General features: G+C 41.9%; 1 protein-coding gene across 3 annotated transcripts; it reads left to right on the top strand.

Moving 5' to 3' along the window:
• The first annotated feature begins 6,185 nt into the window (after positions 1-6,185).
• Positions 6,186-14,375, top strand: LOC101474064 (cysteine/serine-rich nuclear protein 1). 3 transcript variants are annotated; one of them, XM_076876448.1, is made up of 5 exons: positions 6,186-6,311; positions 9,218-9,438; positions 11,925-12,187; positions 12,270-12,572; positions 12,850-14,375. In XM_076876448.1, the coding sequence occupies exons 2-5, from the start codon at positions 9,219-9,221 to the stop codon at positions 13,810-13,812; spliced, it is 1,749 nt and encodes a 582-aa protein (XP_076732563.1). In that variant the 5' UTR covers positions 6,186-6,311; position 9,218; the 3' UTR covers positions 13,813-14,375. The 3 variants fall into 3 exon arrangements, with proteins under 3 accessions (XP_076732563.1, XP_076732562.1, XP_012778495.1); XM_076876447.1 differs by lacking the exon at positions 6,186-6,311 and adding an exon at positions 6,344-6,568; XM_012923041.5 differs by lacking the exon at positions 6,186-6,311 and adding an exon at positions 6,722-6,881.
• Positions 14,376-15,295: the final 920 nt, after the last annotated feature.

The raw sequence follows: 15,295 nt of genomic DNA, 5'->3' as shown, positions 1-15,295 counted from the left end.
CTGTGTTTTTTCATTTTTTATCTTGTTTAAAATGAGTTAAATAAATATTTACTTATCTTTTAGGACAAATTCACAGCAATAACTTTGTTGCTTGTAGTCACACTTCTTGCTTGTAATAGTGATCAAGCTTTCTGTAGCCTTTATAAAAGAAAATGCACAGTTAGCTGACAGCTAGTGGAGCATTTGATAGTTAGAAGTAACACGTTACTGCAGGAGTTGTTTCCTAGCAAAAACAAAGCTATAAAGAAAGTACTCAAATTTATCAGTGGGTGGACAAATGATTAATAAATAAATAAACAAACCTAAATATTTTCCATATGAGATAAATTTGTAAATTGGTAACTGCTGGCCAACAAACAGCAACCCCAAACTGAAAAGAGAGGTGTTTGCTACTTATCTTTGCTGCCCCTATCTGGCCAAAAACAGGAACTGTGAGCTCATTTTGTAAAATACGACAAATTTCACTTTTTATTCTACAAGATCTCACATTTTGCAGCATATTTACCTTCATATGTATTTTGTTGTAGTTTCAGACAGTTTTAAAGTATTCATTATTAAAGGCTCTGAGACAACAACATCAATAAACAAGAAAAGAGCAACCTGCCAAACAATTTATGGTCTTTATGATTTATGGGCGATCGTGGCTCAAAAGTTGGGAGTTCGCCTTGTAATCTGAAGGTTGCCAGTTCGAGCCCTGGCTTGGACAGTCTCGGTCGTTGTGTCCTTGGGCAAGACACTTCACCCGTTGCCTACTGGTGGTGGTCAGAGGGCCCGGTGGCGCCAGTGTCCGGCAGCCTCGCCTCTGTCAGTGCGCACCAGGGTGGCTGTGGCTACAATGTAGCTGCCATCACCTGTGTGTGAATGGGTGGATGACTGAACGTGTTTGGGGTCCTTAGGGACTAGAAAAGCGCTATACAAATACAGGCCATTTACCATGGTTAAGTACCAAATTGTAATGTAGTATTTAGGAATCACATTGTTGGTGCAAAAGAACAGTTTTATGTCTGTCAAACTGTGTTAACTTTGGCATTTTTTGTAAATTCAGCGAACGAAATGAGAAAATATTGTGTGTTTTTGTGACAGGCGGCTAGCAACAACGTGCATTAAGATACAATTTAAAACTGGAGGAAAAGCAGAGATGAGATTCTGAGGCCACCAAAGTGAAATCCCTCCGCCACTTGGCTGCGCCTAGAAATCCTGTCCATAAAAATTATGAACAGAACCGGTGACAAAGGGCAGCCCTGGCGGAGCCCGACTTATTGCCGGCAATGTGAACCAAGCTCTTGCAACGGTTGTGTAGGGATCGAATGGCCCATAACAGTGTTAAATGGCTTAACAAAATATAAAGAAATTCAATTAAATTCAATTTTAGTTATATAGCGCCAAATCACAACAAAAGTTGCCTCAAGGCGCTTTATGAGCATCTTGAGGCCTTGAGGCATGAAATGAGGGGTACTTCAATGCTTTTGAACAGAATTGTATTTAGTGTCAGAGCAGATCTGCATGTAGAGCTCTAAAATGACCATACATGTACAAACTATATGAGTAAAAAGAAATAAATTTGTTGTGTAGGTTCAGGAAAAGAAACAAAGATTTCGTTAACTTTATCGGAGTTAACCCTCCGACTCCCCACAACTTTACAAAATAGACCCGAAGGCTTGCTGTCAGGTGTCATTCTGATTAAAATGTACACAAAAAAGACGTTTCCAATATGAAAGTTGTAAGGCCTGAGCCGACCTGAGCGAGGAAAGTGGTTCCTTTAACGTCATCTGTGGACAAAGAAAAGAGACACCAGTAGATGGAGCCAGAGTGCCATCCTTCCCCCCATTTACAATGCAGTAGATGAGTTTAAAGGGCATCATAGTTACTTCCTTGTTTACGGAAAATAGTTGTCATATTTTACAGTTGACCATGTGCTCATGTATAAATCACACCAGTTTAGCAAGAGCAAAAAATGCGTGTGGTCACACAAGCACACACACACACACGCACACAAACATATATTCATTGCACATTTAATACTATAGTCTGCTGTGCACAAACACTACAATGCATAGCAGGAACACTGTGGTCAGAAATCACGAAGAGAATTAAAGATTTGTGGTTCTAACAGTGTTAGCCTTTACCATGTGTTTTGCCAGCTGTAATGGAAGAAGAGAGAGGCAATCAGTGAGCGTGTAGAGGAGGGAGGGGGGGAGTCAGACAGTCTCACCCACACAGTTCCACAGAACAGTCAGTACTGGCCTGAACAGCTGTGAACAGAGCAGGTCTCCTTCCTCCTGCATGCTCCTGCAAAAGCCTCACATGGAGCCACATGTGACAGGCAACACCAACAGCAGAGCACACTGTGCTGGGACTCAGCGAGCACGGGAGCTCCCACTGCAGGGCTGACAGCCAGGCACAATCAGCTGGGGCGACATAAGAAAGGGAACACACACATGCACACACACAGACACGCTTTGTGCACTCACACAACTTTGGTAGTCTCTAATTGTGAATGCATAATGAAGCTGCTGCAGCACAGACATAAGGAAATATATCTCTACTCAGTGATGCGTTTTACTATGTACCCTGGTGGAAAATGCCTTGTGGGTGCACGATGCATCACTCAGGCAAGTTTTTAAGTTTTGTGAGAAAGGTCACCACAGCTCTCTTGTTGACAAAAGGCTCATTGTTGAAGGGGAGGGGGGTGGGAGATGTCAAACCCAATCATACAGCTGCTTTGCTGTTACAGCTTGAGTCGCTCACATGAAGCTACAGATAAGATCACTTCTCTAGAAAATTGTTGTGCAACCTACTTTGCACTCTGAGCTGCAGCTCGACTCGCATTAAAAAACAGTACTGTAGTGGATGGTGTTTGGGAAATAAGTGTGGAAATATACTCGTGTTATCACATAAAATAGTGTGTTTACGTCCACTATTGCCGCAACTAATGCTGCAGTGATAGTAAGTAAATGCACTTTATTGCAAACATCATTTTATTTTTGCATAAACATTTTATCATTACACACAACCATGACACTTTTTCCATATCAACTGTAGAGCTTAAGCATGTAGAGCACACTCTAACGCTGCCTCAGAGATAACATATCACCCTCTGTGGCCACAGAGACACAGGAAGCTCTCTGGTGTCACCCCCTGAACTGCTAGTACTGCACAGACAAAAGGATGGCAGTTGACCTATCACTTAAGGTGTCACAGTTGCGAAATTTTACCGGTAGTCTTTATCTGTATCTTCAGTGGAGAAGGTGAGACTTTCATTTCTTCTTCTTTTTCCATGAACTGTGAGATTCCACTCTGTGCTCTTTTACAACTTTGTTTATTGCTATTTTGAAATACCACTGGGTACCCAAATATGAAATAATTTACTAGTTTATTTGGGGCTTACAGTTTTACTAAAAAATCAATTTCATAAAGATAAATAGCTAGATGATCAGTGAGTCAGCAGCAGTTCATGGAAAAAATAGCTGGGACCAGTGTAAGATCAGTTATTTTTGACCTGTAAATCATGCAGAGATACTCTGATAAAATCTAAGAATTTAAAAAGTTAGAGCTAGAAATGAGCAGAATAAGCCTTCTAATAATTAAAACCAAGTTTTAGGGGTTGTAGTAGAAAATCCTTTTGAACTTCTAGAGACTAAAATTCTGATGTGATTGCGTCAGACACAAATACCAATTATATGAGATGAGTAAACCTGAAGTAAAGAAGGAAAAAAAGATCACGTAGTAAGCTAAGAACACCACTGACGTTAAAAAAAAAACAACTCGTGATTCTGACAGTGTTGATGCTGCTGATGATGAAGGCAAGCATAGTGATTCACTCACTGTCCTCTAAAATAAAAACGCATGAGCTATATTTGCACTTGTGACCATGGTGACGAAAGGAAATGACATCAGAGGCTGTGTAAAAAAGGAGTCATGTTTACATTTGAAAGAGAGAGAAAGAAAGTTGGAGAATCAATCTATCTATCTATCTATCTATCTATCTATCTATCTATCTATCTATCTATCTATCTATCTATCTATCTATCTATCTATCTATCTATCTATCTATCTATCTATCTATCTATCTATCTATCTATCTATCAGTTTATCAAGGAAGTAACTCTAAGAAAAGAATAAACAATCTCCTGGCTGCACGTGGCTTCAATCCATCTTGCTTTACTACCTGACTGGAAGCAACAACACTCGCCCTGTGACTATCTGATACTTCCTCTTATACCCTGGAAAGCTGAGTGCGGTCTCCTAAAACACAGGCAAATCCTTGAGATAATAACCACAAGCAACAAGGAAGGAGAAACTGGGGCAGACTTCTACATGCCTGAAGCTTTTGTCAGAATTCACCAGCATTATTACTGCTGTATGTGCGCCATCGCTGGCACAGCTTGACTGAAGCCTGTGGCAGCAACCTGAGAGGCTGCCAGAATGTAGGTTAACTTAGGTTATGTAACCTGGAGTGTGAAGTGAAAGAGCAGCAATGTTTGTGCTCTGACTCTCTTCTGACAGGCAATATTCGCAGAATATGGGTGCATGACAATGGTGAGGAAAGCAGCTCAAAAAAACTGAACTGATACTGAGCAGCCACATACAAGTGGCTTTAAATCTGAAAAGTGTAAAGGAATGAGGTCAGGAGTCTGGGTCAGTTTGCACTGCGATGGCTGCATGGATACAGTGAGTAAATACAGGCAGTTGTGAAAGAATGGCTGAATATTAACAAACGTAGGAACAAAAACTCTGACTTTCTCTGCTGCACGGGTGTGAAAAGGATCATCCGCCTGACACATCTGAGGCACACAGTCACACCATGCGTGGTAACAGCCTGCAAAAAGGAACAGGAAACTCCAACTGTATTTGCTCAAATGTATTTTTGTCCAGGCAATGATTGTGCTATAAATAGCCACATGAAGCCTCACATAGCACTTTGATGATGTGTTATGAGTAAGTTGTAGCAATCTCTCTGAGCGGATCCTTCAAGCTGCAAAATCTACCTTGAGTCAAATATCCAGATTCTAATTTTAGCAGCCAAGAACAGACATAATTTCTTTTACGTGCCATTTCTCTGCCCTATAATCTGTCCTGCTGCACTGTCTCTCTGTGTTTACTCTCCACGCAGGTCACACACACACATGCTGCACTACAGTGATCCCAGCCAAAGTGGGTCACTCTCTCGTAACACACTTCCACAGAGTGCTGAAGTCAGGATGAGCGGCCCTTCCTCTGACCAGAGGATTTGGACCAGCAGATATTTAGGCATTAGTGCAGCTATTATTTAACCCTTTCAAACTGCTGCACAGATCTGTATCAACACAAGGGGGTCAAAGCTTGAGTCCAGGAGTATTTTGGGCATGTCCATCTTTCCGTTCATCTGTCTGTCCATCTGTTTTGTCTGTCTCCCCTGAGCTTCATTTTCCTCCCAGTCGGGGACGCAGAGCACAGCCTATGATTATCTTTAAAAGCAGAGGCACTGGAATCTTAAATCCAGCCGCTTTACCTTCACTCAGCCACAAGGTTCATGGTGTAAGAAAAGCTCTGTTTGGATAGCCCATAACGAGTGTGTGCGTATACATGTTATAGGCTTTAATTTATGACAACATCTGCTTGTGAGGAGTGTGGCGTGAAAGCAAGAAAGAGGATTTTTCTTTGCGTTAAACGGGCAGAGGCTTTACATCCAAATCCATAATCCTGGCCATCTTCGGCTCTTCTGCACTGCAAACTGTTTCTTAAAGTGCCTGACTGGAACCATCACTCCTACCAATGTAACAGGAAATATATTAAAGGAAAACAAGGCTGTATCTCACGTTTAATGATGGTCTTATCACAATTTTACTACAGGTCTAAAGGTGGCTTACAAAGATGCGAAAGCCTTGTTTAAATAAAAGGATTAAATCCCCAAGGAAGTCTGAATACTATTGAAATACTATTATGTTTACTTTACTTTTACTTTAAGTAAGTTCTGTAGTTCTTTTATGTTTGTGTTTTCTATTCATTTATTTGCAAATGCATTGATCTGATATTTGCTAAAAAAAAAAATAAAAAAATAAAAATAAAAAAATACACCCTACATAGGAATAAACATAAACGTTGCCAAGGCACGTGTCCTAACTCGTTTGTAACAGTGGCTGAGTGCCTTCTGATAATAATCACCAGCTGGAGGTCTAAAGGTTATTTACCAGCACATCACCAGTGGGAACAGTACAGTGTGAACACAACAGACAGGAATCTGTGGGCAGCACTGAGTGAGAGGCGTCTCCCGCCTCTACGTGTGTCACCGTCTGCGTCAAGACAGACAGGGCAGCCACAGAGGACTGATGGTAAGCAAGAGGACTACCTGCCCGACACTTCCGGATTATTAAGCTAAACGATTGAGCTTTGGCTAATGAATCTATGGGACAAAATAGTGATACAGTATAAGAGAGTAATGATGGAAGCTGTTATACTACTAGCGAGTAAATATTAAGCTCTTGAAACGTTTACGTCGAGGCTAATAACATTGTTATGCTAGCGTCTTATATATTATTACTTTCTTCTGCGCGAGGTTTAGCCTGTGCTGAAATGTCAACGTACTATGGTAAGTGATACAAAAAGCTCAGCGTTAATGAAAACGAAAATGCTGTTGCTGTCTTATGAGGCGAAACTGCCGTGTACGTGATTTCCCAAGAAACATAGTTGAGGTCTCGAGGAGGGGGTGAAGTATCTTGTTGCCGTGTTTCGTGTCTTTGGGAGCTCCCAGCCAGTCCTCTCATGATCACACTGGTACTACTGTGTCGCTTCACTTAAACACAGGCGGACACACAATGCTCAGCTGGCTGGACGGCGGACAGGACACGTAACTTTGTGTCAATTTGCTCCTTCTTTGTTACTATGCTGTGTGTTAATTTGTGGTGAGTAACTAAAAAAAACTCTCTGTCAGTAAATACTTTAGCCTATAGAGTGACCTTAAATTGTTTCATGCTTTTTTCACTTCTCTTTATGCTTATAAAAACTGTGTGGCATATTTGTGTGAAATGTGGTAAGTTACAGTTATGCTGATTTTCTGCTTCATATTTCACACCTTAACACTTAACGGACAAGAGTAATGTTGAAGAAAACTTGTATGTGTTTGTGTGTATGTGTGTGTCCTGCTGCGCTTACGCTGACCGTGCCCGCAAGTGTTTGCCCTGTAGCGAGCAGTGGGGAACAGTGTTGTCATTGTGGCTGATATGATCGCTGTGTGTGTGTCTCCCTCCGCGAGGTGAAGAGGTCAGCTGCCTAATGACTGTTATTATGCCAAACAGGAAACGACTCCTACTCTCTTCCAGTGAAAACCCCGTGTAACATTCCTTAAGGCATTTAATGATTGTCTGAACGTTTTATTCTATCCTTGTATTGTTGTGGAAGTTTTTGTCCCATTAAAAGTCCTGCAACCTCTTCTTAATCACTTATGTGCGTTAACACAGTGTAGTACCTCCCTCTTACTGTTACACGCGCACGCGCACTCTCCGTTGCTGCTGCTGCTGCTGCTTTGAACCTTTAAATTATTGATGTGGTCTCAGCGGACACCTAGGCGAACTGCGAGGCTTTTCTGCTCTGTCAGATATTAAATGTAATAAATGTGATAGAACTGGAACAAGAGGGTGCTATAATAGCACTGCTCTGCAGTATTAATTAGACACAACTCTCACTCTGATTCTGGAAACCTTGAGCATGACTGTGCAGATGCTTTTCACCTGAGATAAATTCCTTTCCAGCTGTCTTTGTAGCAATGGTTCCTTTTGTGTAAACAGTGTAGGAGCTGAGCTAAGTCTCTTGTTTCATCTCGTATTTGCTGATGGATCCAGGAAGTTGCTCAGTCTGAGTGCACACACACACACACACACACACACACACACACACACACACACACACACACACACACACACACACACACACACACACACACACAGCCTCACTGGTCTAAGGTATTTGCTTACTGCAGACTATCTGAAGCCCCGTGTGGACCCTGGCTGACTGTGTATTAGTGTAGGGCAGTGACAGACTGTCAGTGCAGTGGTTTACATTCCTTTTCTCTGACAAGAAAAAGAAATGCTTCTGTTGTAACTGTGGGTGTGTGTGGTATGTTTTCGGTTGCTTGTGTTAAGTTCAGTCTAAATCCCAGTCCTGTTACCTATTGGATCACAATAGCATGCTCAGCGCAGATGTTTCTAACTGTTGGCAAAGAAGAATAAGAGCTATATGCCAGGCTTTACATTTTAATAGTTTTTTTTTCATTGAAATGTCTTCATATAACAGGGCAAAATAGGAAACGTGCATATTCACTGACTGACTTCTACAATATTATTCTCACACGGATTTTTGGAGGTTTTTTTTTAATGTTTCTCAAGCAAAACCACATAAACATATGTAAACCTTTTTTTGAGAAAATTGTGCTTTGTGTTTTCAGAGCTTATACGGCTCAAACCGGTCGGTCAGTATTTAAAAATACTTAGCAGAACAAAATCGGTCATCTGCTGCAGCCCTCAAACAAGCAAGCAGTAAATGGGGCTTGTGCCTAACAGCTTTTATTTTCTGTTGCTACTCACTTTTTCTCAGTAGTTTAGGAAAGTCTTGCCAAAGTGTGCAACCCTCAGAGTTTGTATTTCCATGTTCACATCCAAAAATAGCATTCACTTGAACCATTACATCCCCCACCCCCACCCACCCCACCCGAGCTCTTAGCACACAACCACTGGACGGCCTGTTTCCACGAATTCTTCACAAAAAACTCGAGGAATCACTGGAATGTTAATTACTCAGCGGGGAAAAGAACAAGAAAAAGAAATGTTGATTTTTTTTATTATTATTTTTAAATATATAACTCATCTTGTTGTTAGTCAACAAAAGATTTCTCTTGACGTTGTTCCACTTACGAAACATGACTTTGTAGGATAATCACTATCAAGACTGAATTCGCCTAAACAAACTTGTGGCCTGAAACTGGCTCGACCAGCTGACAGGCAGCTTTCGGCAGGAAGATCGTTCTTTCCCTTAGCTTTTGAAAAGTGCTGTTTACGTTCTCAGTTTCCAATACATGTGAGAACGCAGCGCTGTCTCAGTATCGCTCAGCTGTCTTGAATAGTTGTTCCAGTATTAAAGTGCTGATTTGCATAAGATCTACTGTAATTGTAAATGACTAAAATCCATTTCTTTTTCTTCTTGTGTGATTCAAACTAATGCCCCTGCTTCCTTTTTGTTTCTGCAGAATGCATATCACCCACCGCAGTGCAACAATGAGAGGCATCCTTAAGAGAAAGTTTGCAGAGGTTGATGACAATGCCTACTCATCCTCCTCCTCCTGCTCGTCTCCTCCATCCTCCCTCTCCTCTCCTGCCTCCTCAGAGTCAGACTCTGATGGAGAGCGCGGCTCTTCTGAAAATCAGGATTTCACACCTCGCAGCCCTGCTTCACCCACCAGTTTGCCCAGTAAGTCTTCAAACCAGCTGTCTTTTTTCCTTGTCTTTCAAATAATGCAAACGTCTTCCTTATCTGTCCACTTTCCCATCAGCTTTTTATAGGAGTGTCTCTTATCGCCCCGCAGCAGCACAGTTATGACTGACTGATATGAAAACGCTAACCTTAGGGCTGTTCTAGATAACACAGAGGCAGGATGGCTCGCCTCTGGACTGCCTGGCTGGTTGTGTAGAAGATCATTTGCCTGAGTGCTAGGAAGTTGTGGAATCAATTTGAATAGTAGGGTCACTTTAAACAAGCCATATCGAATGGCCTTTATTCAAATGTCACGAGGCTGCACACCCCATCTATCATCACTGGAAGTGCTTATAGTCACAAAATTTGATGCATCAAAGAACAGGATTGCCAGAGATGTTAATAAGCGGGCAATCAGGCTGACGCAATTATAGATCTGTAGATACAGGAGGATATCAAGCCACATCCAGGTGCCGCTAAACAAATACTTGAGCCTCAGAAGCGAAACAAGCTGCACTAACAGAACACACATTTCACACACATAAAGGAGAAGGGAACTGGCACACAGATGGACTGAGAGACAACAACAGCACACACACATTAGAGAGCGAGGCAAGAGGAGAAGTTGAATGTCCCAAAGGACAGAGATTCGTAATGAGGCACCGGCAGCCAGAGGAGAGACACAGAGAGGTCTGTGGGTGGCCGATGGTTCGCCACAGAGGAAATCGGGAGGTGAAAATAGGAAGAGCGAGCTGGAGGAGGGAAAAGACAGACACAGAGACACGCTTTGGGTCATGTTCAAATAAACAAAGGTTTGGGGGAAATGTTTTCAGAATATTTACAGTAATCTCTTGGACAGGACAAACACGGTGTCTGCTAGACTTGATGGATTCGGTGTGGAAGTTGCCTGGACAAACAGCAGCTGAGGCAAGCTTAATCAGCTGGCCTCCCTTGTTTACTGACTTTTGCAACTGGAGTTCAGCCTCAGTTATGTGTGAAGGTCAGGCAATTTGTTGAAGCCAAACTGTTACATCAAGCAGTAACCCGATGAATGGATTGAAAACTAAACTGCCAGTGTCTAATTATACTGTGATAAACACCCAAGTAGCAGCAGGCAGCAAAGACGTGAACTCGTCTCTCCCCCGCTCTGTTCTGTTGATCAGCCTGTTGTTGCAATCGACCCGTCTTGGTATTTCCTTTGTACATGTGTTCAACTGTTGACCCTGGCCTCTGTAGTGAAGCACCTGTAGTGTGTCCCCTAGTGGCCACGCTGAGACCTGCAAAGCCTGTGTCACAACTCAGCCCGTATTTATCAGGCATCAAGGAATCTTTTCCTGGAATTGTGCTTCATGTGAAGTTAGGAGAAAAGGGACTTGAACAGTACTTCAAAGCAGCACTTAACTTTGAGCAAGGCGGATTCTGTCTGTGAGAACGTGGCATTGCTCTTGAAAGAGCAAATTAAGAATTAAAGTGACCAAATAGATTTCTTTTTTCTGATGGTAATCATTTGGAAACATAAAAAATAGAGCCTGAGGATCTGTGTGTACACTTTGGTGACCAAGTTGAAAAGTCAAATGTTAAAGTTTTGCTTAATTTCTTTAAAGCGCCCCTTTTATACACACATCAAACAGCACTTTATACAAAGATTCTTTTAGAGTAGCTTTGCATGATTCACATAATCAAAACCATCCGACACTGATTTAATCCACTGTCTGAAATAAGCCATTTTATCTCCCATTCCTTTTATTCTGATTGGATGCCCCTCACAGACATAAGGTTCAAACAATTGATGGACAATTATTTGTAACGTTTGTCATTTTTAATAATAAGGAAAGGAATAATAGGTGCGCTTGAAGTAACTTTACAGATGCATGTCTTTTATTATCATTATGGGGGTTAATTTCAGGGGAATGAGTCTATATTCAGAAGTACAGTCATTAAGGACCCTTTATTTAACAAAGTCCTTTTTTTTCTGTCACTGTTCAGCCTTAATGTTCTTCTTATTCTTTGGGAATACTTCATTTTGAAATCCATGTCTTAGTTATTTATGCTGAAGTAAACCTAAAATAAATTTCTATTTCCTGGCCTCTCCTGCTTTTGGGGAGGAGAAAATTACAAAAAATATCTTATTTGACAGAACTATAGGAGGTATTTTTAGCCATATAACACATACGTGTGCACTATTCATGGGTTAATGAAACTCCAATTTGCAAAAACTGGTTTTAAAAAAATAACCAGTTTATTTTAACAACGAACATTTTCCTGTTTGGGGAGTCCCAAAACTTCTGTATGTAGGAAATATTATTGCATCATAATTATTTTTGCCAGGATGGACTGATATATGATTTTGCTGACCAACATGCTTATGTTTTACAGTGTACTTATGGTGTCATTTACCAGATGCTTACTTTACACCACAACCAGGTACCGTAGTTCCTCAGTTTACGTGATGATTCTGCTGTTTGTTTTCTAAACACAACCAGCTCACTCCATCCTGAAGAGGCCTAAGCTTGCAAGCAGACCGTGCACCGTACGCTTTGACCAGGTGACAGTGTTCAGCTTCCCGCGGTGCCAGGGCTTTACCAGCGTGCCCAGCCGTGGAGGTGCCACCCTTGGCATGGTGCGGAAGCACAGCAGCCTTCAACAGTACACGATATCCGAGCATGCACTGGAACAACGGGACAGGCGCAGACAGAGACTCAGAGAGAAACGGAGGAAAGAGCGGTTAGAAGCTTTAAAACACAAAGTAGGTGCATTTCATTTCTAAACGTTTGCAGCGCCTGTCTGCATGACGCCTTTCTGACTTACTTCTGTTGTGCTCACTCCAGCTGATTACCAGTGGGGCCATTGACCAGCAGGAAGCAGACAGGCTTACTACAGATCAAATCCCAGATGAAGACACTGACAGCGACGTCAGTGATAGCGATCAGGAGGACAGAGGTTTCCTTCAGCCATTCTCCTCTAAACATCGCCAAGCCATCCTACAAGCAGCAGGGGTCAAGTTCATCGACAGGGAGGAGAAGAGGCAGCTTCATGCCTTGCGACTCTCTAGAGAGACCTGTGGATGTGACTGCCGAGGCTTCTGTGAGCCGGAGACCTGCGCGTGCAGTCTGGCGGGCATTAAGTGTCAGGTACATCTCCACATACACAGAATTTTTTCTCCAAACCTTCCCTCCATAAAGGGTAGTTTCAACATGTGTAATTCAGACTGATTTGAATGTAAATTGTAGTCTACCCTGAGTACGTATGCTTGTATATAGTCAGATGCTGAATGTTGGTTATTATTTCACCTACGTTTGTTTCTTAGTGACTCACTGATGCAGAGAATCCGTGAATCACTAAGCTGAGTCAGTAGGTTCTGTTTATGAGTAAATCACCATTTTCTTTCCTTGCTTTTGTCACATACAGGTGGACCACTCCAATTTCCCGTGTGGCTGCAGTAAGGACAGCTGTGGTAACATTCAGGGACGCTTCGAGTTTGATTCCCGCCGTGTGCAGACTCATTACATCCACACCGTCATGAGACTGGAATTAGAGCGGCGTTTGCAAGATGAAAAACAGAACCCTGAGGACCGGGCTGGACTTACAGAGGTGATTCAACAGCATGAAGAGGAGGAGGAGGTCTGTACAGAGCAGAATGCACAGGACAAGAGCTGTCCCTTTGGCTTTACCTCAGAGGAGGCTGGCCTTCCTGTCACCATGCCTGCCACCCCTTCATTCCATTTCATCCCAGAACGCTTGGTAGTGGAGGAGAACAGCTGCAGCAGCGATATGACTGAATCTTCTTGCTCCTCCTCTGACTGTGATGCAGGAGGAGGCTGCAGCGGGGGTCACAGTCTCCCTGATGTTGATGGAGGGTTGAGCCGTGCTCTTAGCCTCTGTGACTCGGACAGTAATAACTACTCCTCATACAGCCACCTGAGGCTTCAAAGAGACCCAGTGACACAGCACAGCAGCAGCGGCTCTGCCACTCACAGCAGTACTACTGACAGTACGGGACCACACACAGTCGACACATTCGCAGACAATATAAGCAGAAACTCAGTGACAGATTATCTTGATGAAAATGCGAATCAACCCAGAGACGTCTTCAACGACGACTCTCTCGATGACTTGCCAAACACGCCCTCTCCCACTGTGGACTATTCCTTTAGCAGATACATGGACTTGAGTCTGTCCTCTGACTCCGACCTGGAGTTCTTTGACAGCGATTATCCCTGCGGACCACTGCACAGCTCTTTCAAAGGGCACAGACACCCAGACAGTTTTCGCCACCTCCAGCTGTTTAGCTCCGTCAGTTTGCCACAGTACGAGTCGAGCACCCAGCTCCTGGAGTCTCTGATCGGGTTAACTGAACAGAACACAGAGTAGATTTATTCAGTCACTGATACCCAACTTTTTTTTTCTTTTAAGCAGATTTAAGGAATTCTTGTGATACGATAAAAGAAAATGTGTGAGAGAATGTAATGTCCTGAGCACTGCTTTTATGTATTAGTAATAATTTTTTGACGTACAAAGACTAATGGATGATGACATATTTTTCGTAGCTGGATATTTTTCTATTGCTGAAAAAATATTTGCCTTGAGTATTTGAAGAAGTATTTGCCTAGAATCTATGTCTTTTTTAATTTCCTAAAACTATATAATAAAAATCTGATGTGTTATTTAATTTTTTTTGTCATCGTGCCCATACCCTAGAGGGTATGCAAGAAGAGAGAGGTGCCATGTGAATAGAAACACGTGTATACTGCTGGAAGGTGGCCAAGACAGGATAGAGCTAATCCACTGTGACTCATGACTCCAGCCTCTAGTATGTGAATATTTTTTCTTAATAACTGCCAGGGTCACTGTGGATTATCTGTTATGTGTTTAGCAGTATGGTCAGAGTGTGTCTGTGATGGAATAATAAAATATTTTTATTTATTTGATTGCAATTTTTTGTTTGGAGGTGCAATTTTGTATGAAAGTCTCTATTTTTGTGGTTGTTCCAGGTGCTCCCACTATTTACACTACAAACCAAAATCCAAAAATGTTATGCCGATTAAAATCTAAAGAAAAATAGAAAGCACCAATCTTCCAATTTCACAATGCCACGCTGTATTCATAATAGAACACAGAAAGCATATCAAATGCGAGAAACAAAGTGAGACATTTTATTAGTTAATGAAAATGCACGTCTCAAAAAAGTTAGGACGGGAGCAATGAAAGGTTAGAAATGTAAAAAAAAAAAAGTGGCACTAAGAAGAAATAGCTGGACCAACATTTTGAAACTATACACTATAAAAAGAACATCTTAGAGAAGCAGAACTTCTCAGAAGTAAATATGAGCATAGATTCACTAATCAATTTAAAACTGCGTCTACAAATTCTGGAATAATTTCAGCATAATGATCCTCAGTGTAAAATTGTGAAGACTGTGAACACAGTTTACCACAAATGCAGATTAATGTTGTGCAAAGAAGAAGCCATATGTGAACATGTTCCTGTCTTCTGTGAGTCAAAGCTCATTTAAAGTGGATTGAAGCAAAGTGGGAAGCTGTTCTGTGGTCACGGGAATCACAATTTAAATTCTTTTCTTCTTTTTCCATCAGCACCTAAAAAAACCTTCATCTCTCATGTTATTGGGGAGCAGCAGTATCTGTGGAAATGGCAGTTTGCACATCTGGAAAGGCTCCATCAATGACATAACGTATATAGAGGTTTTACAGAAACATATCGACATGACATCTTTTTCATGGAAAGTCTTGCATATTTCAGAAAGATGATGCTTAACTGCAATCAGCAGCTACTACAACAGCATGGCTTTGAAGTAGAAGAGTCCAGCCTTCCTGCAGGCCAGACCTTTCACTAGTTA

The sequence above is a fragment of the Maylandia zebra genome, linkage group LG18 (genome assembly GCF_041146795.1).
Source record: "Maylandia zebra isolate NMK-2024a linkage group LG18, Mzebra_GT3a, whole genome shotgun sequence".
NCBI classification, from domain to species: domain Eukaryota; kingdom Metazoa; phylum Chordata; class Actinopteri; order Cichliformes; family Cichlidae; genus Maylandia; species Maylandia zebra.
This window is presented reverse-complemented; position numbering and strand designations above follow the sequence as displayed.

Coding starts and splice junctions, on each gene's coding strand:
- LOC101474064 (XM_076876448.1), top strand. CDS start 9,219: ATGCATATCACCCACCGCAGTGCAACAATGAGAGGCATCCTTAAGAGA. Junction 12,188..12,269: donor TAGAAGCTTTAAAACACAAA/GTAGGTGCATTT, acceptor TGCTCACTCCAG/CTGATTACCAGTGGGGCCAT. Junction 12,573..12,849: donor TGGCGGGCATTAAGTGTCAG/GTACATCTCCAC, acceptor TGTCACATACAG/GTGGACCACTCCAATTTCCC.